We start from the raw sequence: 25,042 nt of genomic DNA, 5'->3' as shown, positions 1-25,042 counted from the left end.
ATAGGATTTTTGTGGGGACTGGTAACAAAATGCTTAATTTGGTTCCCGTATTAAATGAATTTGTTTTACCAAATTCTTGTTTGGCTTTTTCTTGTGGTTCAGCCTTGCTGAATGCAGCGCTGTGCCAAGGACATGATCCAGAACCAGGTTTAGCTGGGCTTTAGACCGAGCCTTGCACCCTGAGGGCAGAGCGGGGACGTCCCAGCTACCTTTCACCCCTAAAGACTCTCCAAATGCAGACATTTTCATCTTTGACCAGAAACTGGGGGTTTCTTCAGAAAAGCCCATCCTGCAGGGCACCCCTGGGGGCACTGGGCATTGCAGCCCCGGGATCCCTGGGTCCCCGTGCACCCCCAGGAGCCTGCAGAGCTTCCTCCCGAGGCGGCTCAGGTGCCTGTGCGCCCCAATCCCCAGCACCCTGCTCCCCATGGACCCCAGTTCCTGTGAACCCCAGTAAATCGTGCACCCTGCTCCCTGTGTACCCCAATACACCGTGCACCCTGCTCGCTGCATACCCCAGATTCTCCTGTGCCCCAGCTGCCATCCACCCAGGTCCCTCTGCACCCTGACACACTGTGCACCCTGCTCCCAGCGCAGCGCCCTGTGTGCCCTGGAACACCATGAACCCTGGATCCCTGTGCACCCCAAATTCCTGAGCACCCCAGTCCTGGCACACTCTGACGCACCGCACACACAGGTTCCTGTGCACCCCGATCCTGTTTACGCTGACACATTGCGGACACAGCTCTCCGTGCACCACAAAACACCGCACACCTCGGTTTCCGCGTTCTACAGCCCAGTACACCCTGTAACTCTGCATGCCCCGATACACCACGCACCCTGGTCTCCATGCACCCCGATACACTACGCACCATGGTCTCCATGCACCCCGATACACCGCACCCCGTCATTCCCACACACTCCGGTTCCTATGCAGGGTAAGGAATTGCCTGGATGGCCGCACTCAAAGAGTCGCAGTCAATGGCTCCACGTCCAAGTGGAGACTGGTGACAACTGGCCTTCCTCAGGGGTCGGTACTGGGACTGACGCCGTTTAAGATCTTTGTCGGCGACATGGACAGTGGATGGAGTGCACTCTCAGCAAGCTCGCCAACAACAGCCAGCTGCGTGGTGCGGTCGACACGTTGGAGGGGAGGGATGCCATCCAGAGGGACCTTGACAGGCTGGAGCGATGGGCTCATGCAGACCTCATAAAGTTCAACCAGGCCAAGTGCAAGGTCCTGCACAGGGGTCGGGGCACTGCCAGGCACAAACAGGGCTTGGACAGAGAATGGATTGAGAGCAGCCCTGACGAGAAGGACTAGTGGGGCTACGGGTGGATGAGAAGCTCAACATGAGCCAGCAAAGAGCACTTGCAGCCCAGAACACCAACCACATCCTGGGCTGCATCCACAGAGAATGGCCTGTGCATCAAGGGAGGTGATTCTGCCCTTCTGTTTCGCTCTCATCAGACCCCACCTGCAGCACTGCATCCAGCTCTGGAGCCCCCAACAGAAGAAGAACACAGACCAGCTGGAAGGAGTCCAGTCCAGAGGAGGCCACCAAGATGGCCTGTTTGCAAAGATTCAGTCCACAGCAGGTGATGTGGACAGTCTCTCAGTTAGGTGCAAAATGTTAAAGGCCATAAGCTACAGGTGGGATTTGATTTCAGGGAATTACTGCAGGAACACACTCGTCCTGGTTTGGGCTGGGATGGAGCTAATGTTCCTCTCAGTAGTCAATGTGTAGTGGATTTCGTATGGGATTTGGCATGTGAAGGACGCTGATAAATACACTGATGTAATGAGCTGTTGCTGAAGAGACCAAGGCCACTGTCCACCTTCCCAGGTTTCACCAATGTGCAGGTGCAGGAAGCTGGGAGGGATATAACCAGAACAGTCGACCCAGAGTGGGCACAGAGAGTCTTCCATGCCATAAACATCACGCTCAGCAGATAAGTGGGGGTTGGCCGGGGCAGCATCTCTCTCTTTCTCCCCCCTTTCCCTGCTGCTCAGCGTCATTTCCATGATCACTGCGGGACATTGGGTGGTGAGAAATTGCACATCGTTCATTTTGTATATTTTAGTATCCCCATATTTTGCTATTAGTGTAAGTTTCCTTTGCTATTCTACTAAACTGTCTTCATCTCAACACATGACTTTTGCTTTCCTCTACATTCTCTCCCCCATCTCCCGGAGGGGGAGCAAGCCACCGTGTGGTGGCTAGGTCTAAACCACAACACTTCCTTATATCTAATCTGAACCTACCCCCTTCCAGTTTAAAGCCGGTGATACAGGGTAGCAGTCCCTCCTATCACAAGAAAGAAGAGGCAGCCCCTGTCCTTGCCACACCCACAGATCACGTCTGGCCTGAGCCCACCGTCCCCCTTGTCTCCCATCCTCTCTAAATAAGTGTTGGGCAACTCAGTAGGAAAGGGGAGGAGAGGGAACGGGAGATGACTCGTGCTGGACTGAGCTTTCCTTGCGCTGCGGCTGCCCCACTTGTCCCCTCTGCCCTCTCCGCTCATGCTCTGCATCGCCTGCTGCTCTCTCATGGGGTCCCAGGCGTCTTCTAAACGGCTTTTTCAAGCCCCAGGCATAAGCTTACAAAACTCGTCTTTACCTCTTGAATTGCTCTCCCTTTCGTCACAACATAATCTTTTATCTTGGGCCTTCTAGAGGATCTGTTTCTGAAAAATGACATCCTACAGATGTTGTCAGTTACAACAAGGCATAAGCATTACTTCCTTAATATCTAGGGGAAAAGATAGATTGCTAATTCTGACAGCGTGTGTGAGCTTGGGAGAGCGGCTCTGGGACAGGGACTGATTGGATTACTGGGGAGAGAACTGTTATTTCTATAAGTAATGGTTTATTTCCAGGTTCCTAATCCACAAGACACCTTGGGAATGCCCTGGATAAGGAATGAGTGGGGATTTCAGGATGCAGATCACCATTTGGAGACGTGGCTGGTATCATTTTAGCAGCAGAACTCTCATTTTGATCTCTCAAGTTGACACTTTTCTGCCTGTTCAGTCCTTTGGCTGCCATGAGGGGAAGGCCGGAGTGCCCTCAGCTCCTGTTGGTCTGTGGCATTTGGGGAACATTGGGTGGCATTCATCTCCTCTCAGACGAGCAGAGTGGGAAAAAATTGAGAAACAGCCTGCATGTCCCGGATAAACAGCAGAACTCTTTTATATCTGTTGGCCTTGGCAACACGCAGCCTGTTGGACATTACCATGGGTAATCAAGTAATTTAGCTGTAAAGAGAGCTCAGCAAAAACACAGCAACCTGTGTCTCTGCACCACAGCAACGGCGCCCAGGACACCGAGCTGGCCCGACACGCCCTCCGCCATTTCCACACCTTCCAAGGCTGGGCCAACATGGCCGCCCTGCCGCTCGCCCCTTCCCGCCAAAACACGGCTCCCGCCCAGTGGCTGTGGCGCAAGCGCCCCCGCTGTCCCCATGGCAACAGGCCCCGCCTCCCCTTATGATGCACAGGCGCAGGGGCTGGGGCAGTGCTCTGGCAGGCGCAGAGCCTCTGGCAGTTGCAGCGCCAAGGGCTCCTGACGCCTGTGTGCGGGGAGCGCTCTGCTCTGCGTCCTCCCCGGCTGGACAAAGGGGTGCCTCTGCCCGCCCTGACGGAACCGTGTGTCCCAGCACGGCCCCTGGCCCTCACCCTGCGCCAGGTACTGGGACTGACAGCCAGTAGAAAGGGACCAGATCTCACTTTTATTGCAGTGCCCTGTCCTTGCTCTGGCTTCCTTTGCTTGGAGAAGGCAGGAGCTTTGCCTCTGGCTTCTCAAGGACGTTAGTTTTCAAAAACGAGGTTGGAATCTGTCTCCGTCCTCTCCTTTGCACCTCACTGGAGAAAACACAAGCTGTTCTTCAGTCATGAGCTGACAGTGCTGACCAGAGAGTCCATCGAAGAAATATTACCTCTTTTTACTGCCAAAAAGAACCTGAATTAAAAAAAAAAAAAAAAGGTGAACATGGTTCCGGCTTAAGGCAAAGTCCGTTTACATAGTTTGGTTGGGAGTATTGCTTCTTTTCTTTAACCTTGTGCTGACTGAGAGTCTTCCTGTATCCAAGTTGACAGATTTTGCCATTTCTCTGTCTTTGTTAGCACGGATAATGACTCCAGACCAGGGTGAGGCGACTTCCCTCATCGACAGGGCCATCCAGAGGAGGAAGGAGATGGCAGCCCGGAAGGTGGTCTGGGCCTGGGGACTCGTCAACCTGGCTGTTGCCGGCATGATATTTACGGAAATGTATGTTAATTGTTACATCTGATTCAAAGAAGCAAAGCAGTCTCCTTTGTACGTCCCAAAATATTTCCAGGGACAGAACTGCTGCAAAGCAAGAACTTCTTGGTTTTCTTTTCAGGACTGGAGAGGTTATAAGCTCTTATTATGACATCACACACTGGTCACTCTGGTATCTCGGTGAGTCGCTGCTGCGTTTACATTAATTTTCAGGCTTCATTTTTTTATTTGCTTATGAGTTAACTGCTGGAGAGGCAATTCTTAAGCCAGCCTTTATTTAAAGCAAAACTGTGTTTGCTTTCCATTATCTCCTTTGCAACTTGGCATTTCCTGCTTTTTAGTGAGAGGTAAGGAGCGTTAACAGCTTTCTTAGATATATCCTGTAAGGGCATGAGAACTTGTGAGATGCGTTAAATCTGTGTCATGTCTGCAGTAAGGCTGTGGCCAGCACTGCACATCTGACTCCTGTGTTGTGCTGTGGCTGTGGATGGCATTCACCATAACTGAAGTTTGTTTTGGATGAGTAGACTCGAACCTGGCTGTATCAAATACCAGTAGAGGGTGAAGCAAGAGGGAGAGAAAAATCATGAGATGAGGTGCAGACGAGATTTGATGGCAGATGATGTTTGAGAAATGTTGGGAAACTTCATTGCAATAGTTTCTATCCTTTTAGGAAAATAATCTTCCCATTTAAAAAATTCAATGTGACTGCTATAAATAATCCTGAACATAGCAAGGAAATCTATCTCCAGTGGTTCTTGCATAAAAAGGTGAAGAAGTCTTAGACACATGCCCAATTTGGAACTTCTGATAGCACTAAAATGACCATTTTTGATGGGCATATGCTTGCTTCTGCAAATAATCTACTTTTCTCATTCCACATGCTCAAGCTCTGCTAAAAACTTCTCTGCTTCTTGTAGAATTCGCCCTTGGCTGTCTCTTCAGCCTGAATGCCTTGTTTGATTTCTGGAGGTACTTCATATACACAGTGGCACCCACGAGCTTGGTCCTGACTGCTCGCCAGCGGATCCTGCTGGGGTTGCAGAATGCAGGTGGGTGTAAGAAATATCTCTGACAATCTCTATTTTCACTTGTTCTTTTTTGTTGTTGTTTGGGGATGGTTTCTTTCTGAATGGCAGGATTCTTTAGTGAAGTGAGTTCTGAATTACCTGGATGACATGAGCTGTAAGCTCAGTTACCTGCAGCGTGTTAAAATTCCCACCAGCAAGTGGTAATGTGATGAGTGTTTTTGGGGTGACCTGGTGGGGAAACAAACACACGCGGTGAAAAAGCAGAGGATGATGGCAGCTGCTGAAGGACAGTGAGAAACTCAAGTATTGTGAGGCTGGACAAAGAATTTGTGAGCTTTACATAGGACTGGGAGGAAGGGAGAGAGTGCATGTTTATATTTAGTTTTGATATCCAACCAAGATCACGCTGGGTATCGAGAACCAAATTAGATGGACAGGCAGACCTCCATGTGAAGTCTGAAAATGACAGCCCGGAGAGCCGTCGCTCAGAAAGCTCTCAAACATCAAAGCACTTTTAAAATATGCCAGAACCTGACAAGGTCAATAAACCAAAAGCAAGATTTGTTCTACTGTCCCTTCTAGCATCTTCATAAATTTGCCTTAAGGTAGCGTTGTGGAACCGATTTGTTGTGCGTTTAGAGAGGGGAGGAGAGTTTGGGGCTGCTGCGTCCACAATGCTAATTCTGTTTTTCCTTCTTGCAGCGGTACAAATAATTCCACCACATGAGCGGGCAGCCAAGGAAGCCACCTCTTCGACTCCTTCTACTCCGATCCAGGGTCAAAGCGTGCTGAGTTACAACCCGTCCTCTTACGGCAAATCTGCAACCTACTCACCCTGGAGCAGCTACAACAAGGTAACGACCGAGCCAACTCCCAAGGGTACAGTTTGGTCCTTGGTTGGTGCCGTGTGCCACTGAAGGTGAGCAGCAGGCAGCGGCAAGTTGTGTGTTTGTGTGTTTGCTCCTTTTGCAAAGTAGATATAAAATTGTTGTATTGGGATTTGGCCATTTTCCCGGGTGGCACTTCATTTCTATTACAGTGGTCAGTTAGTTTCAGAACAAAGTAAAAATAAGAAACTAAAATGAAAAAGAAAGCAGAAAAAAAAATAGACAATTGTTTGATTTTATTTGCCCAAGGTTTCCAGCTCCAGCTTCTCTCCCAGTGGATCACCATACCCCACCAGCACTGGAGCAGTGGGAAGCAGTGGGTTAGGGTCTCGTTACCGCTCTTTGCCCACAATGTACAGTTCTCCTGCTCGTCAAGAAGACTATATAACAGACATCAACACACTGAACACCTTCCTCCGAAATGAAGAAAAGAAACAGCACAGAGTTCAACTAGGTACTAAACAAACTGTTTTGATTGGACAAGCTTGGCAAGGAGAAGGTGTTGGTTTCATCTGGGAGTGGCTTCCAGAATTAGTTGGCAACCATTGTACGTGACTGTTTCATGAACTATTCCTTTCAGGGGGTTCAGATTCCAGCTCTCCTTTCGGCAGCCAAACTTCTGACAACTACTGCGGGTCCACAGCAGGCTACGCCCAGATACTGAGAACGTTCCAGTATCAGCTGGCTTGCAGGTCCCAGGCTCCGTCAGCGCACGAGGACGAAGCGGATCCGAGCTCCAAAGAGGCTGCAGAAGAGGTAAATTCAGCAGCAAGGTTGTCCAAAGGGAGAAACAGGCCTCTGAAATACGCAGCTTTGTGCAAAGCTTTGGATTTGAGCTGTATCAGAAATGCTGGAGGGAGAAATGCTCTAGCATTTAACCATCTTCATGCAGCTTCACTGTAAATGGGCTTTTCAAATTCTGAATTGCTGTTGGGAAATGACTTCTTCCTTGGAGAGCAAGACTCACACTAGATAGAATTCACTTGTGGTAGAAAAATTCCGTTGAGACTGATCTGTGTTTAACCCAGATGGAAGGAACAGCTGGAACAGCTGGAACAGCTGGAACAGCTGAAGGATATACAGCACCGCCTTTCTGCTTGTGTCTGAAAGAAGTCTGACGCGAAGGAACACAATTGCTGTGGTTTCAACTGAATTAGAGCCATTTTCTTCATTTCCTGCCTTAACCTAATGAAGCTTCCCATTCAAATACTTCTTAAACCAATCCTACAATTCTGACAAGTTTTATCCCAGCAGAGCAGAGAGCTTTTAAAACAGAATTTAGGCTCACGCAAGACGATTGTACCATCAATAGGGAGAGGGAACGTTGTGTGTGAAGCTGCTGTAGCGCTCACATGATACAGCCAGCAGACGGAGAAGAAATTTGGGAAAAACAGGATTTGAATTCTGTGCTGTAGTCAGTATCTGAACATGTCTTACATCTTGAAACTCTTCTGGTGTTCTGCTCAGTTCTTCTATGTACTTAATAAACCTTTCCCCAGGTTGGGACACGGGTGACACTGAACAGCCAGCTCCTTGATCAACTGGATTCCTGGACCGCTAAGTTCAGAAACGTAAGTCTTGTCTCTAAGCACTGCCTGCTTTTTCAGAACAGGCACAGCCCACGTGGAAAAGCACCTCTGTGTCCCCTCTGTGCCAAAGGAGGTGGGCAGGATTGCCGTGTCTGTTTGAGGACTGGGGTGGGCTGGCAGAAGGAGATACAAACGCAGCATGCTTGTAAGAGAGGGGTTCATCCACCTCTGAATGGGAAACCAAAGCGTCTCGGGTACGAGGAGAGGTGGTTTTCCTTGCTGTAACTCAGATTGCTCAATGGATGTTTCTGCAGTATTGCAAACCCTTTCTCCTGGGCTCAAAGCATGGAATATCCCAACCCAAAGGGGGATTTTTTCTGACAGTCCCCAGCAGCATAACGAAAAGCCAAAAGAGAAACCTTGATCTTAGCAATAGGAATTGCTAGAGGAGAGGTGACTTAATTGCACGCACTGGCAAAATAATGAGTAAACCTCACTTGGAATTGCCCCTTCAGTCATAGCATCTCACAAGTATGGAGTTTTGCTTGTGGTTTTGTGTTGGTTTTTTTTTTTTTAAGCACTAAGATTGATGAAAAGTAGAAATGAGCACGAGATCCATACCAGATTCCTGTGCATCTGATCCTAAACCTAGGGCCAGCTTGCTTCGGCTCCCAAATCCTGTCACGTACGAATCCCACACGCAGGGTTTGTCAGCTCCTTGATCTCCCCAGACAAATGTGAGAGGGAGTGGACCCATCACAGCAGAAATGATCTTTATGGCTGGAGCGCTGCGCTTCATAATACCCCTCTCCTTGTTGTCTGGAAAAGCTTTACCTGACACTTCCTTGGGATTTGTTTTCCTGACTCCTTGCCATTGAAGTCCCTGGCCTTTTAGAAGGTATTAAAGAGTCATTTAAACTCTGCCTATCCTTATATTCTAATGTAATTATTTTCCTCCTTGGCTAGCTTCAGTGTTTCTGTTGTTAAGTTTCTTTGTGATTGTAAGGGTGATGATTCGTAGGAGGGAAGCTAAGGGTTGGGGCTTTTTAACATCTTTGTTGCTTCTGACCTCTTGAAGTTTCACCTTTTTCATTCCTAGTGGATTAGTGAGACCATTCTGGTGCCACTTGTCCAAGAGATCGAGTCTGTGAACAGCCGGCTGAGAAGAATGGGGGCTCCAGAACTGCAGATCGGAGGTAGGACGAGGCAGTAGCTTTGGGGTGGTTGAAGGAGGGCTGCTCCAGAGCTGGGGCCTTGGACAGGTGTTGTATAAATTAGATCTGTTCAGTGTCACTGTGCTGTTTCTGCTCTGTATTGCTGTGGTCTTTGCTCCGTGTTGTGCATTTCGTTATGCTGGAAAGGTTCTTCATCAGACTTCTGGAAACAATCATGAAGTCACACTGATGCTTGTCTCGTATAAAATTCATAAACGTCCTTTTCCCTGGGAAGGGAGGCTGTTTGGAGTTCTGGGCTGGTCGTAGCTGAGGTACTGCCTTTTCTTGTGTTGCAGAGGCCAGCACCGACACTCTGGAGGAGCTGGCGCTCCTTAATGCTCCACTCTTGCCAACCCTGAACGCTCTAGTGCAGTATTTGGATCTTACACCAGACCAAGAGTATTTGGTTGAAAGGATCAAAGGTATGGAATGCTGCAGGACATGGATGTCACTTTGGGAATGATTTTCAAAAGCTTTATTTCTCATGTTCCTCCTGCACGCTACGGGTGCAAAGCGCTGGATTTCACCTCCTCATTAACTACAAAGAAAAGTTGTCCTGTCAACTTACCTCGCCATCGCGTTATCTTTACAAGCATTTCGTTAGCTGAACAACTTCTACTTTGCAGACTGCAAACATGGATGAAGCCCCTGAATCTAGCATAAAATACTGCGTTCATACGCGTTCAGCCCCCAGGTCCTGAATAAATCTTGTTGCTTTCAGAGCTTTCTCAGGGTGGATGCATGAGTTCGTTCCGGTGGAACAGAGGAGGGGATTTCCAAGGCTGCAAGTGGGACACCGACTTGCCCACCGACTCCTCCGTAAGTTTCCAAAGACATCTTGATACGAGGGCTTAAAGCGCGTTGCCTTTCAGCATAGGTTTGTGGAGGGGTAGCCAGGAAGACTTTTGAGGAACGTGGTGAAATCCTGTTTGCATCGCTTGCTCAGATCATCTCGTTCTAGTCAGTGAGATTCCATGGGGAATAATGCAAACGGGCTTGGGTGTTGCCTAAATCACAAAAAGGCAATTGTATATCTTAGTCTTAGGCGGGGCTCTTACTTAGACACCTCTGCATCATCTGTGCCTTAACGACGGGGAGCAGCCGGACAGGCGGGGGTCTTGTTGGGGCAGTTCTCTCGCTACTTTTTTTAAAGAGCCGAATCTCTGCCTTCACCTAACAATTTTTAATGCAAGGAAATCCTTTCCCCTCGCTCTCATTTTCCTTTGCTGTATGGGACAGAGGGGAAAACTGCAGACGGAGTGGCAGGACTAACCTACTCCTGCAAGAAATAAACCTGCCTTGCCCCAGTGGCGTGCCTGGGCCGTGGCAATCTCTGCTTTAAGCATTAAGCTGCCTTGGGCTCCTAAACTCAGAGGGGTGAAGTCAACGTTGTCACCACAGACTATCAAATACTGTAACTGATGCCTGAGATGAAGGCAAGAAAGCTGCTGTATTTTGAAGGACGCTAAAGTGAGATTTGGTTTTCTTTGCCCAGATCATTATGCACGTCTTCTGCACTTACCTCGACTCCAGGCTGCCACCTCACCCCAAGTATCCCGACGGCAAAACCTTCACTTCCCAGCACTTCATCCAAACACCCCATCAACCAGGTACCGGTGCTCACATTTAGCTGCTCTTTGCCTCTTGCATCACATCAGCACGCTTGAGAGCCCCGTCACCTCTTAAACTTCCCATTCGCAGACATTTCCAACGGAAACCTGTTTTGCATCTACCAGAGCAGCATCAATCCACCCCACTACCAGCTGATCTACCAGGGCCACGTCTACAGCCTGCCCGAGGTACCGTGGTGTTCTCCTGCTGCTAGGAAATCCTTGGCAGGTCTCAGTCAGGGATTCCATTTTTCTTCTTAGGAACTAGCCACATTTATTGACTGCTTACACGTAGGCTGGCTCAGTGCAGGAAGTAAACGTGAGCTTGGTCTTTGACCACAGCCTGGTACTTGGCCTGATCCTACAGAACAGCTGGAGTAGCTATTTAAGCTGCATCAGCTAGGTAGTAGCTTCTGCTTTATCTTCTGACAATTTAATTTAAAATAACAAGTCATGTTACCCCTGACGTGCGGTGTCACCTCTTAAGGCATGCAAGCCCGGTGCTTGTCCGTAGGAATCCTGGGGAGAAGCTTCCAGTCTCAAAACAGGGACATTCTCCTGTGAATTCTCATTTTATAGTGATCCCCAGTGGTTGCTGGATCTCTGCTTCCTGAAAAGCTCCCGCACTTAAACTGTTTGGAGATGATAATCCAGCCAAAACCCACATTTGGTCTTTTCCTGCTGTTTACCCAGTTGTCATTCGCTATGGTCGCTTATTCTACCTGAAATATTGCCGTGACTGCTCGTCACTGACTCGATTTACAAGTTCTTCTCTTTTCCTGTCGATTCAGGGCAGAAACAACATGTTCCACACCGTGCTTATGTTTCTGTGCATCGTAAAGACAAAAGAATGCGGGATGCTGGGGTGAGTACCCCTGTTAAAATGCTGAAGTGTGGAATTGTTAGCTTTTGGTTTAAACTTTTTATTTCCTTGCCCTTCATGATGATAACTTTTGGTTTTGCAGGCCCGTAAATTTTGGTTCATCGGGAGTCAATGTTCTGTGGATTTTGGGAGACTAACAGCTCCAGCGGGATGACGGTTCAGAGGGAGGATGCTCCTCTGGCGAGACGAACTGAGTGGCATCGAGTCATCACATGGGAAGATAGAGCAGAAGTACCGGGTGCCTTCAGTACAACCACAGCGTTACCCTGCCTCTGCTTTTTCACTTATTTTTAAGGCTCTCGTCAGCTTTTTTTTTGATAGTGACCCTTAGATATTTAATATAAGTTTACTGATAGGATTTTTGTGGGGACTGGTAACAAAATGCTTCATTTGGTTCCCGTATTAAATGAATTTGTTTTACCAAATTCTTGTTTGGCTTTTTCTTGTGGTTCAGCCTCGCTGAATGCAGCGATGTGCCAAGGACATGATCCAGAACCAGGTTTAGCTGGGCTTTAGACCGAGCCTTGCACCCTGAGGGCAGAGCGGGGACGTCCCAGCTACCTTTCACCCCTAAAGACTCTCCAAATGCAGACATTTTCATCTTTGACCAGAAACTGGGGGTTTCTTCAGAAAAGCCCATCCTGCAGGGTACCCCTGGGGGCACTGGGCATTGCAGCCCCGGGATCCCTGGGTCCCCACACACCCCCAGGAGCCTGCACAGCTTCCTCCCCAGGCGGCTCAGGTGCCTGTGCGCCCCAATCCCCAGCACCCTGCTCCCCATGGACCCCAGTTCCTGTGAACCCCAATAAATCGTGCACCCTGCTCCCTGTGTACCCCAATACACCGTGCACCCTGCTCGCTGCGTACCCCAGATTCTCCTTTGCCCCAGCTGCAATCCACCCAGGTCCCTCTGCACCCTGACACACCGTGCACCCTGCTCCCAGCGCAGCGCCCTGTGTGCCCTGGAACACCATGAACCCTGGATCCCTGCGCACCCCAAATTCCTGAGCACCCCAGTCCAGGCACACTCTGACGCACTGCACACCATGGTTCCTGTGCACCCCGATCCTGTTTACGCTGACACATTGCGGACACAGCTCTCCGTGCACCACAAAACACCGCGCACCTCAGTTCCCGCGTTCTACAGCCCAGTACAACCTGTAACTCTGCATGCCCCGATACACCACGCACCCTGGTCTCCATGCACCCCGATACACTACGCACCATGGTCTCCATGCACCCCGATACACCGCACCCCGTCATTCCCACACACTCCGGTTCCTGTGCAGGGTAAGGAATTGGCTGGATGGCCGCACTCAAGGAGTCGCAGTCAATGGCTCCACGTCCAAGTGGAGACTGGTGACAACTGGCCTTCCTCAGGGGTCGGTACTGGGACCGACGCCGTTTAAGATCTTTGTCGGCGACATGGACAGTGGATGGAGTGCACTCTCAGCAAGCTCGCCAACAACAGCCAGCTGCGTGGTGCGGTCGACACGCTGGAGGGAAGGGATGCCATCCAGAGGGACCTTGACAGGCTGGAGCGATGGGCTCATGCAGACCTCATGGAGTTCAACCAGGCCAAGTGCAAGGTCCTGCACAGGGGTCGGGGCACTGCCAGGCACAAACAGGGCTTGGACAGAGAATGGATTGAGAGCAGCCCTGATGAGAAGGACTAGTGGGGCTACGGGTGGATGAGAAGCTCAACATGATCCAGCAAAGAACACTTGCAGCCCAGAACACCAACCACATCCTGGGCTGCATCCACAGAGAATGGCCTGTGCATCAAGGGAGGTGATTCTCCCCTTCTGTTTCGCTCTCATCAGACCCCACCTGCAGCACTGCATCCAGCTCTGGAGCCCCCAACAGAAGAAGGACATGGACCAGGTGGAAGGAGTCCAGTCCAGAGGAGGCCACCAAGATGGCCTGTTTGCAAAGATTCAGTCCACAGCAGGTGGTGTGGACAGTCTCTCAGTTCTCTGCAAAATGTTAAAGGCCATAAGCTACAGGCGGGATTTGACTTCTACCGGAATTACTGCAGGAACACACTCGTCCTGGTTTGGGCTGGGATGGAGCTAATGTTCCTCTCAGTAGTCAATGTGTAGTGGATTTCGTATGGGATTTGGCATGTGAAGGACGCTGATAAACACACTGATGTAATGAGCTGTTGCTGAAGAGACCAAGGCCACTGTCCACCTTCCCAGGTTTCCCCAATGTGCAGGTGCAGGAAGCTGGGAGGGATATAACCAGAACAGTCGACCCAGAGTGGGCACAGAGAGTCTTCCATGCCATAAACATCACGCTCAGCAGATAAGTGGGGGTTGGCCGGGGCAGCATCTCTCACTTTCTCCCCGCTTTCCCTGCTGCTCAGCGTCATTTCCGTGATCAGTGTGGGATGCTGGGTGGTGAAAAATTGCACATTGTTCATTTTGTATATTTTATTATCCCCATCTTTTGCTATTAGTGTAAGTTTCCTTTGCTGTTCTACTAAACTGTCTTCATCTCAACACATGACTTTTGCTTTCTTCCAGGTTCCCTCCCCCATCTCCCGGAGGGAGAGCAAGGAACCGTGTGGTGGCTAGGTCTAAACCACAACACTTCCTTATATCTAATCTGAACCTACCCCCTTCCAGTTTAAAGCCGTTGATACAGGGTAGCAGTCTCTCCTATCACAGGAAAGAAGAGGCAGCCCCTGTCCTTGCCACACCCACAGATCACGTCTGGCCTGAGCCCACCGTCCCCCTTGTCTCCCATCCTCTCTAAATAAGTGTTGGGCAACTCAGTAGGAAAGGGGAGGAGAGGGAACGGGAGATGACTCGTGCTGGACTGAGCTTTCCTTGCGCTGCGGCTGCCCCACTTGTCCCCTCTGCCCTCTCCGCTCATGCTCTGCATCGCCTGCTGCTCTCTCATGGGGTCCCAGGCGTCTTCTAAACGGCTTTTTCAAGCCCCAGGCATAAGCTTACAAAACTCGTCTTTACCTCTTGAATTGCTCTCCCTTTCGTCACAACATAATCTTTTATCTTGGGCCTTCTAGAGGATCTGTTTCTGAAAAATGACATCCTACAGATGTTGTCAGTTACAACAAGGCATAAGCATTACTTCCTTAATATCTAGGGGAAAAGATAGATTGCTAATTCTGACAGCGTGTGTGAGCTTGGGAGAGCGGCTCTGGGATAGGGGCTGACAGGATTACTGGGGAGAGAACTGTTATTTCTATAAGTAATGGATTATTTCCAGGTTCCTAATCCACAAGACACCTTGGGAATGCCCTGGATAAGGAATGAGTGAGGATTTCAGGATGCAGATCACCATTTGGAGACGTTACTGGTATCATTTTAGCAGCAGAACTCTCATTTTGATCTCTCAAGTTGACACTTTTCTGCCTGTTCAGTCCTTTGGCTGCCATGCGGGGAAGGCCGGAGTGCCCTCAGCTCCTGTTGGTCTGTGGCATTTGGGGAACGTTGGGTGGGATTCATCTCCAGTCACTCCAGGAGACTGGGAAAAAATTGAGAAACAGCCTGCACGTCCCGGATAAACAGCAGAACTCTTTTATATCTGTTGGCCTTGGCAACACGCAGCCTGTTGGACATTACCATGGGTAATCAAGTAATTTAGCTGTAAAGACAGCTCAGCAAAAACACAGCAACCTGTGTCTCTGCACCACAGCAACGGCGCCCAGGACACCGAGCTGGCCCGACACGCCCTCCGCCATTTCCACACCTTCCAAGGCTGGGCCAACATGGCCGCCCTGCCGCTCGCCCCTTCCCGCCAAAACACGGCTCCCGCCCAGTGGCTGTGGCGCAAGCGCCCCCGCTGTCCCCATAGCAACAGGCCCCGCCTCCCCTTATGATGCACAGGCGCAGGGGCTGGGGCAGTGCTCTGGCAGGCGCAGAGCCTCTGGCATTTGCAGCGCCAAGGGCTCCTGACGCCTGTGTGCGGGGAGCGCTCTGCTCTGCGTCCTCCCCGGCTGGACAAAGGGGTGCCTCTGCCCGCCCTGACGGAACCGTGTGTCCCAGCACGGCCCCTGGCCCTCACCCTGCGCCAGGTACTGCGACTGACAGCCAGTAGAAAGGGACCAGATCTCACTTTTATTGCAGTGCCCTGTCCTTGCTCTGGCTTCCTTTGCTTGGAGAAGGCAGGAGCTTTGCCTCTGGCTTCTCAAGGACGTTAGTTTTCAAAAACGAGGTTGGAATCTGTCTCCGTCCTCTCCTTTGCACCTCACTGGAGAAAACACAAGCTGTTCTTCAGTCATGAGCTGACAGTGCTGACTGGAGAGTCCATCGAAGAAATGTTACCTCTTTTTACTGCTAAAGAATCTGTTGGGTTTTTTTCTTTTAATACGCTGAACATGGTTCTGGCTCAAGACAAAGTCTGTTTACATAGTTTGGTTTGGATTATTGCTTCTTTTCTTTAATCTTGTGCTGACTGAGAGTCTTCCTGTATCCAAGTTGACAGATTTTGTCATTTCTCTGTCTTTGTTAGCACGGATAGTGACTCCAGACCAGGGTGAGGCGACTTCCCTCATCGACAGGGCCATCCAGAGGAGGAAGGAGATGGCAGCCCGGAAGGTGGTCTTTGGCTGGGGACTCGTCAACGTGGGTGTGGCCGGCCTGATATTTACGGAAATGTATGTTAATTGTTACATCTGATTCAAACAAGCAAAGCATCCTCCTTCGTATGTCGCGAGGGACAGAACTGCTGCAAAGCAAGAACTTCTTGGTTTTCTTTTCAGGACTGGAAAAGTCATAAGCTGGTATTGTGACACCACACTCCCATCACCCTGGTATCTCGGTGAGTCGCTGCAGCATTTACATTAATTTTCAGGGTTCTTTTCTTCAGTCGCTTGTCAGTTTTTGGGTATTTTTGAAGACAGCCATTATTTGAATACTGAAAGCAAAACCTTGTTCTACTTGCTGTTATTTCCCTCAGACCTTGGCATTTTCACTTTTTAGTGAGAGGTAAGGAGCGTTAACAGCTTTCTTAGATATATCCTGAAAGGGCACGAAGAACTTGTGTGATGCCTTAAATCCGTGTCATGTCTGCAGTAAGGCTTTGGCCAGCACTGCACATCTGACTCCTGTGTTGTGCTGTGGCTGTGGATGGCATTCACCATAACTGAAGTTTGTTTTGGATGAGTAGACTCGAACCTGGCTGTATCAAATACCAGTAGAGGGTGAAGCAGGAAGGAGAGAAAAATCATGAGATGAGGGGCAGGTGATTTGACGTCAGATGAAGTTTGAGAAATACTATGAAACTTCATTGCAGTAGTTTCTATCTTTTTATCAAAATAACCTTCATTTTCAAGAAAAAAATCAATGTGAGTCCTATAAATTAATCTGAACGTAGCACAGAAAATTATCTCCAGTAGTCCTTGTATTAAAAGGTGAAGAAATCTTGAACTGCTACTTCCTGATAGCACCAAGAATGACATATTTATGATGGGCATATGCTTGCTTCTGCAAATAATCTACTTTTCTCATTCCACATGCTCAAGTTCTGCTAAAAACTTCTCTGGTGCTTCTGGAATTCGCCCTTGGATGTCTCTTCAGCCTGAATGCCGTGTGTGATTTCTGGAATTACTTCATATGCACAGTGGCACCCACGAGCTTGGTCCTAACTCCTCACCAGTGGATCCTGCTGGGGTTGCAGAATGCAGGTGGGTGTAAGAAATATCTCTGACAATCTCTATTTTCTCTTGTTCTTTTTTGTTGGTGTTTCGGGACGGTGAATTTCTCAACGGCACGATTCTTTAGTGAAGTGAGTTCTGAATTACCTCGATGACATGAGCTGTAAACTCAGTTACCCGTCGCTCAGAAAGCTCTCGAATATCAAAGTAAAGTTTTAAAATACGGCAGAACCTGACAAGGTCAATAAACCAAAAGCAAAATGCCAGCACAATGGTATTACACACTGCCGGTCTGCCCCTAGAAAAGGGGAAGCAGACAGGAGTAATGCTGTATGTTTCTTTGCCCAGATAAATTAAGGCATTCAGTGCGCCAAAGACGCAAAAGCTGGGGAGGTAGAGCAGCTGATGTAACAGCTTAGAGAAGCCCCCGGCTTATGCATGGTGCCCGGGAACATGTAACAGAAGTCTGAAACTGTAGTATTTGTACTGAGTTGTGGTCATGTGTCTCAGTCTTCTCGTTTTTTCCAGTCAGTGCTGAGTTCTGCAGAGGCCAGATTTCTCTACTGTCCCTTCCAGCATCTTCATAAAATTGCCTTGATATAGCATTGTGGAACCGATTTGTTGTGCGTTTAGAGAGGGGAGGAGAGTTTGGGGCTGCTGCGTCCACAATGCTAATTCTGTTTTTCCTTCTTGCAGCGGTACAAATAATTCCACCACATGAGCGGGCAGCCAAGGAAGCCCCTTCTTCGACTCCTTCTACTCCGATCCAGGGTCAAAACGTGCTGAGTTACAACCCGTCCTCTTACGGCAGATCTGCAACCTACTCACCCTGGAGCAGCTACAACAAGGTAACGACCGAGCCAACTCCCAAGGGTACAGTTTGGTCCTTGGTTGGTGCCGTGTGCCACTGAAGGTGAGCAGCAGGCAGCGGCAAGTTGTGTGTTTGTGTGTTTGCTCCTTTTGCAAAGTAGATGTAAATTTGTCGTATTGGGATTTGGCCATTTTCCCGGGTGGCACTTAATTTCTATTACAGTGGTCAGTTTGTTTCAGAACAAAGCAAAAATAAGAAACTAAAATGTAAAAAGAAAGCAGGAAAAAAAATACAATTGTTTGATTTTATTCACCCAAGGTTTCCAGCTCCAGCTTCTCTCTCAATGGATCACCATACCACACCAGCACTGGAGCAGTGGGAAGCAGCTGGTTAAATGATGTAACAATGAACCAACAGATCTTTAATCAACTGGATTCCTGGACCATTAAGTTCAGAAACGTAAGTCTTGTCTCTAAGCACTGCCTGCTTTTTCAGAACAGGCACAGCCCACGTGGAAAAGCACCTCCGTGTCCCCTCTGTGCCAAAGGAGGTGGGCAGGATTGCCGCGTCTGTTTGAGGACTGGGGTGGGCTGGCAGAAGGAGATACAAACGCAGCATGCTTGTAAGAGAGGAGTTCATCCACCTCTGAATGGGTGGTTTTGTGTTGGGTTTTTTTTTTTTTAAGCACTAAGATTGATGAAAAGTAGAAAGGAGCACGAGATCCATACCAGATTCCTGCGCATCTGATCCTAAACCTAGGGCCAGCTTGCTTCGGCTCCCAAATCCTGTCACGTACGAATCCCACACGCAGGGTTTGTCAGCTCCTTGATCTCCCCAGACAAATGTGAGAGGGAGTGGACCCATCACAGCAGAAATGATCTTTATGGCTGGAGGGCTGCGCTTCATAATACCCCTCTCCTTGTTGTCTGGAAAAGCTTTACCTGACACTTCCTTGGGATTTGTTTTCCTGACTCCTTGCCATTGAAGTCCCTGGCCTTTTAGAAGGTATTAAAGAGTCATGTAAACTCTGCCTGTCTTGATATTCTAATGTAATTCCTTTCCTCCTTGGCTGGCTTCAGTGTTTCTGTTGTTAAGTTTCTTTGTGATTGTAAGGGTGATGATTCGTAGGAGGGAAGCTAAGGGTTGGGGCTTTTTAACATCTTTGTTGCTTCTGACCTCTTGAAGTTTCACCTTTTTCATTCCTAGTGGATTAGTGAGACTATTCTGGTGCCACTTGTCCAAGAGATCGAGTCTGTGAACAGCCGGCTGAGAAGAATGGGGGCTCCAGAACTGCAGATCGGAGGTAGGACGAGGCAGTAGCTTTGGGGTGGTTGAAGGAGGGCTGCTCCAGAGCTGGGGCCTTGGACAGGTGTTGTATAAATTAGATCTGTTCAGTGTCACTGTGCTGTTTCTGCTCTGTATTGCTGTGGTCTTTGCTCCGTGTTGTGCATTTCATTATGCTGGAAAGGTTCTTCACGAGACTTCTGGAAGCATTCATGAAGTCACACTGATGCTTGTCTTTTATAAAGCAGACGTCTGCTACTATGGGAACTGAAAGGAGTGTTTGGGGTAGCGTCACCTGTTAAATGTTTCTAGGACTTCAAGGGGTGCACCAAAAAGGAGAGCTCTTCTTTGCAGCAAGGCCTGCGAAGGGAGGCTGTTTGGAGTTCTGGGCTGGTCGTAGCTGATGTACTGCCTTTTCTTGCGTTGCAGTGGCCAGCATCAGGACTCTAAAGGAGGCGGCACTCTTTAAAGCTCAGCTCTTTCCAACCCTGAAGACTATAGTGCGATATCTGGATCTTACACCAAACCAGACGTATTTGGTTCAAAGGATCAAAGGTACACGGTGTCACCAGACTGGCTTTAAAACACTTCCATTAGCACAGGCGAGTGTTCGCGGCATCAGACATTCCTTCAGTGGAGATGTTTGAAAAGTCACGGCAAGGATGGAGCTGCTTTTAAGCTGGAGAAATATTTCTTCACAAATTTATCTTTTTATAGCGATAGAATAGTGCGGGACTCGCATGTAACTTGATTTTTAAAAGTTTTATTTCTCATTTTCCTGCTGCACGCTTTGGGTGTAAAGTGCTGGATTTCATCTCCTCAATAACTGCAAAGAAAAGACGTCCCACCAATTTACCTCCCCGTATTGTTATCTCTACAAGCATTTCACCAGCTGAACGACTTCTTCTTTGTAGTCTGGAAACATGTATGAAGCCCCTGAATGTAGCACAAAATACCGCTTTCAGACACTTTCAACTCCAAAGAACTGAATCAATCTTGTTACTTTCAGCGCTTTCTCAGGAACGATACCTCAGTTCATTCCAATGGAACAGAGGAGGGGATTTCAAAGGCCGCAGGTGGGACAGCAGCTTGCCCACCGACTCCTCTGTAAGTTTCCAAAGACATCCTGATACGACAGCTTAAAACCAGTTCCCTTTCAGTGTAGATTTTGGAGGGGTAGCCAGTAAGTCTTTTGAGGAACATGGTGAAATCCTGTTTGCATCGCTTGCTCAGATCATCCTGTTCTAGCTGGTGAGATTCCATGGGGAATAATGCAAATGGGCTTGGGCGTTGCCAAATTCTGCAAGATGCCAGGATAAAGTTGCTTGTGCGTGAACTGAGATCAGTTTATGGTGTTGTGACTGACACTGTTTCACTTCCTGCAAGAAATAAACTTGCCTTGTCCCCAGTGGCGTGCCTGGGCCGTGCCAATCTCTGCTTTAAGCATTAAGCTGCCTTGGGCTCCTAAACTCAGAGGGGTGAAGTCAACGTTGTCACCACAGACTATCAAATACTGTAACTGATGCCTGAGATGAAGGCAAGAAAGCTGCTGTATTTTGAAGGACGCTAAAGTGAGATTTGGTTTTCTTTGCCCAGATCATTATGCACTTGTTCAGCACCTACCTCGACTGCAAGCTGCGACCTCACCCCAAGTGTTCCAACAGCAAAATCTTCACTTCCCAGCACTTCATCCAAACACCCCATCAACCAGGTACCGGTGCTCACATTTAGCTGCTCTTTGCCTCTTGCATCACATCAGCACGCTTGAGAGCCCCGTCACCTCTTAAACTTCCCATTCGCAGACATCTCCAATGAAAACCTGTTTTGCATCTACCAGAGCAGCATCAATCCACCCCACTACCAGCTGATCTACCAGGGCCACGTCTACAACCTGCCCGAGGTACGGTGGTGTTGGTGGTGTTCTCCTGCTGCTAGGAAATCCTTGGCAGGTCTCAGTCAGGGATTCCATTTTTCTTCTTAGGAACTAGCCACATTTATTGACTGCTTACACGTAGGCTGGCTCAGTGCAGGAAGTAAACGTGAGCTTGGTCTTTGACCACAGCCTGGTACTTGGCCTGATCCTACAGAACAGCTGGAGTAGCTATTTAAGCTGCATCAGCTAGGTAGTAGCTTCTGGTTTACCTTCTGACAATTTAATTTAAAATAACAAGTCATGTTACCCCTGACGTGCGGTGTCACCTCTTAAGGCATGCAAGCCCGGTGCTTGTCCGTAGGAATCCTGGGGAGAAGCTTCCAGTCTCAAAACAGTGACATTCTCCTGTGAATTCTCATTTTATAGTGATCCCCGGTGGTTGCTGGATCTCTGCTTCCTGAAAAGCTCCCGCACTTAAACTGTTTGGAGATGATAATCCAGCCAAAACCCACATTTGCTCTTTTCCTGCTGTTTACCCAGTTGTCATTCGCTATGGTCGCTTATTCTACCTGAAATATTGCCGTGACTGCTCGTCACTGACTCGATTTACAAGTTCTTCTCTTTTCCTGTCGATTCAGGGCAGAAACAACATGTTACGCACCGTGCTTATGTTTCTGCGCATCGTAAAGACAAAAGAATGCGGGATGCTGGGGTGAGTACCCGTGTTAAAATGCTGAAGCGTGGAATTGGTAGATTTTTATTAGTTGCCCTTCATGATGATAACTTTTGGTTCTGCAGGCGTGTAAATCTTGGTTTATCAGGAGTCAATGTTCTGCGGATTTTTGGAGACTAACAGCTCCAGCGGGATGACGGTTCAGAGTGGCATCGAGTCATCACATGGGAAGATAGAGCAGAAGTACCGGGTGCCTTCAGTACAACCACAGCGTTACCCTGCCTCTGCTTTTTCGTTTAGTTTTAAGGCTCTCATCAACTGGTTTTTTTGATAGTGACTCTTAGATATTTAAAAGAAGTTTACTGATAGGATTTTCCTGGGGACTGGCAACAAAATGCTTCATTTGGTTCCTGTATGAAATGAATTTGTTTTATCAAACACTTGTTTGGCTTTGTCTTGTGCTTCGGCCTCGCCGAATGCAGCGATGTGCCAAGGACATGTTCCAGAACCAGGTTTAGCTGGGCTTTGCCCCGAGCCTTGCATCCTGAGGGTAGAGCAGGGCTGTCCCAGGTACCTTTCACCCTACAGGCTCTCCAAATGCAGACTTCTTCTTCTTTGACCAAAAATTGGGGCTTTCTCCAGAAAAGCCCGTCCTGCAGGGCACCCCTGGGGGCACTGGGCATTGCAGCCCCGGGATCCCTGGGTCCCCACACACCCCCAAGATCCTGCACAGCTTCCTCCCCAGGCGGCTCAGGCCCCTGTGCGGCCCAATCACCAGCACCCTGCTCCCCATGGCCACCAGTTCCTGTGAACCCCAATAAACCATGCACCCTGCTCCCTGTGTACCCCAGATTCTCCTGTGCCCCAGCTGCCATCCACCCTGGTCCCTCTGCACCCTGACACACCGTGCACCCTGCTCCCAGCGCAGCGCCCTGTGTGCCATGTAACACCATGAACCCTGGATCCCTGCGCACCCCAAATTCCTGAGCACGCCAGTCCTGGCACACTCTGTTGCACTGCGCACACTGGTTCCTGTGCACCCCGATCCCTGTTCACACCGACACATCGCGCACCCAGCACCCTGTGCACCACAAAACGCTACGCACCTCAGTTCCTGCATTCCCCAGCCCCGTACACCCTGTATCTCTGCGTGCCCCAATACACCGCACACCTTGGTCCACATGCACCCCGATACACCGCACCCCGTCATTCCCACACACTCCGGTTTCTGTGCAGGGTAAGGAATTGGCTGGATGGCCGCACTCAAGGAGTCGCAGTCAATGGCTCCACGTCCAAGTGGAGACTGGTGACAACTGGCCTTCCTCAGGGGTCGGTACTGGGACCGACGCCGTTTAAGATCTTTGTCGGCGACATGGACAGTGGATGGAGTGCACTCTCAGCAAGCTCGCCAACAACAGCCAGCTGCGTGGTGCGGTCGACACGCTGGAGGGAAGGGATGCCATGCAGAGGGACCTTGACAGGCTGGAGTGATGGGCTCATGCAAACCTCATGGAGTTCAACCAGGCCAAGTGCAAGGTCCTGCACAGGGGTCGGGGCACTGCCAGGCACAAACAGGGCTTGGACAGAGAATGGATTGAGAGCAGCCCTGACGAGAAGGACTAGTGGGGCTACGGGTGGATGAGAAGCTCAACATGAGCCAGCAAAGAGCACTTGCAGCCCAGAACACCAACCACATCCTGGGCTGCATCCACAGAGAATGGCCTGTGCATCAAGGGAGGTGATTCTGCCCTTCTGTTTCGCTCTCATCAGACCCCACCTGCAGCACTGCATCCAGCTCTGGAGCCCCCAACAGAAGAAGGACATGGACCAGCTGGAAGGAGTCCAGTCCAGAGGAGGCCACCAAGATGGCCTGTTTGCAAAGATTCAGTCCACAGCAGGTGATGTGGACAGTCTCTCAGTTCTCTGCAAAATGTTAAAGGCCATAAGCTACAGGTGGGATTTGACTTCTACCGGAATTACTGCAGGAACACACTCGTCCTGGTTTCGGCTGGGATGGAGCTAATGTTCCTCTCAGTAGTCAATGTGTAGTGGATTTCGTATGGGATTTGGCATGTGAAGGACGCTGATAAACACACTGATGTAATGAGCTGTTGCTGAAGAGACCAAGGCCACTGTCCACCTTCCCAGGTTTCCCCAATGTGCAGGTGCAGGAAGCTGGGAGGGATATAACCAGAACAGTCGACCCAGAGTGGGCACAGAGAGTCTTCCATGCCATAAACATCACGCTCAGCAGATAAGTGGGGGTTGGCCGGGGCAGCATCTCTCTCTTTCTCCCCGCTTTGCTTGCTGCTCAGTGTCCTTTCCATGATCACTGTGGGATGCTGGGTGGTGAGAAATTGCACATTGTTCATTTTGTATATTTTATTATCCCCGTATTTTGCTATTAGTGTAAGTTTCCTTTGCTGTTCTACTAAACTGTCTTCATCTCAACACATGACTTTTGCTTTCTTCCAGGTTCCCTCCCCCATCTCCCGGTGGGAGAGCAAGGAACCGTGTGGTGGCTAGGTCTAAACCACAACACTTCCTTATATCTAATCTGAACCTACCCCCTTCCAGTTTAAAGCCGGTGACACAGGGTAGCAGTCTCTCCTATCACAGGAAAGAAGAGGCAGCCCCTGTCCTTGCCACACCCACAGATCACGTCTGGCCTGAGCCCACCGTCCCCCTTGTCTCCCATCCTCTCTAAATAAGTGTTGGGCAACTCAGTAGGAAAGGGGAGGAGGGGGAACGGGAGATGACTCGTGCTGGACTGAGCTTTCCTTGCGCTGCGGCTGCCCCACTTGTCCCCTCTGCCCTCTCCGCTCATGCTCTGCATCGCCCGCTGCTCTCTCACGGGGTCCCAGGCGTCTTCTAAACGGCTTTTTCAAGCCCCAGGCATAAGCTTACAAAACTCGTCTTTACCTCTTGAATTGCTCTCCCTTTCGTCACAACATAATCTTTTATCTTGGGCCTTCTAGAGGATCTGTTTCTGAAAAATGACATCCTACAGATGCTGTCAGTTACAACAAGGCATAAGCATTTCTTCCTTAATATCTAGGGGAAAAGATAGATTGCTAATTCTGACAGCGTGTGTGAGCTTGGGAGAGAGGGCCTGTGACAGGGGCTGACAGGATTACTGGGGAGAGAACTGTTATTTCTATAAGTAATGGATTATTTCCAGGTTCCTAATCCACAAGACACCTTGGGAATGCCCTGGATAAGGAATGAGTAGGGATTTCAGGATGCAGATCACCATTTGGAGACGTGGCTGGTATCATTTTAGCAGCAGAACTCTCATTTTGATCTCTCAAGTTGACACTTTTCTGCCTGTTCAGTCCTTTGGCTGCCATGCGGGGAAGG

General features: G+C 49.4%; 2 protein-coding genes across 2 annotated transcripts; both read left to right on the top strand.

Moving 5' to 3' along the window:
* The first annotated feature begins 3,556 nt into the window (after positions 1–3,556).
* Positions 3,557–11,843, top strand: LOC147601955 (transmembrane protein 209-like). Its single transcript, XM_086744187.1, has 15 exons — positions 3,557–3,688; positions 4,126–4,270; positions 4,386–4,444; positions 5,185–5,316; positions 5,998–6,149; positions 6,432–6,636; positions 6,763–6,938; positions 7,682–7,753; positions 8,811–8,907; positions 9,222–9,347; positions 9,647–9,744; positions 10,421–10,535; positions 10,627–10,724; positions 11,327–11,400; positions 11,501–11,843. The coding sequence occupies exons 2-15, from the start codon at positions 4,134–4,136 to the stop codon at positions 11,553–11,555; spliced, it is 1,596 nt and encodes a 531-aa protein (XP_086600313.1). The 5' UTR covers positions 3,557–3,688; positions 4,126–4,133; the 3' UTR covers positions 11,556–11,843.
* Positions 11,844–17,622: 5,779 nt separating this feature from the next.
* Positions 17,623–21,891, top strand: LOC147601954 (transmembrane protein 209-like). Its single transcript, XM_086744199.1, has 9 exons — positions 17,623–17,889; positions 18,171–18,311; positions 19,059–19,155; positions 19,566–19,691; positions 20,146–20,243; positions 20,733–20,847; positions 20,939–21,036; positions 21,648–21,721; positions 21,808–21,891. Exons 1-9 carry the CDS (start codon positions 17,710–17,712, stop codon positions 21,860–21,862), a joined length of 984 nt encoding a protein of 327 aa, XP_086600325.1. The 5' UTR covers positions 17,623–17,709; the 3' UTR covers positions 21,863–21,891.
* The last annotated feature ends 3,151 nt before the right edge of the window (positions 21,892–25,042 follow it).

Source organism: Chlamydotis macqueenii, chromosome 1 (assembly GCF_036417535.1).
Source record: "Chlamydotis macqueenii isolate bChlMac1 chromosome 1, bChlMac1.mat, whole genome shotgun sequence".
NCBI classification, from domain to species: domain Eukaryota; kingdom Metazoa; phylum Chordata; class Aves; order Otidiformes; family Otididae; genus Chlamydotis; species Chlamydotis macqueenii.
Note: the sequence above shows the minus strand (reverse complement) of the source record. Positions and strands in the feature narration are given on the sequence as shown.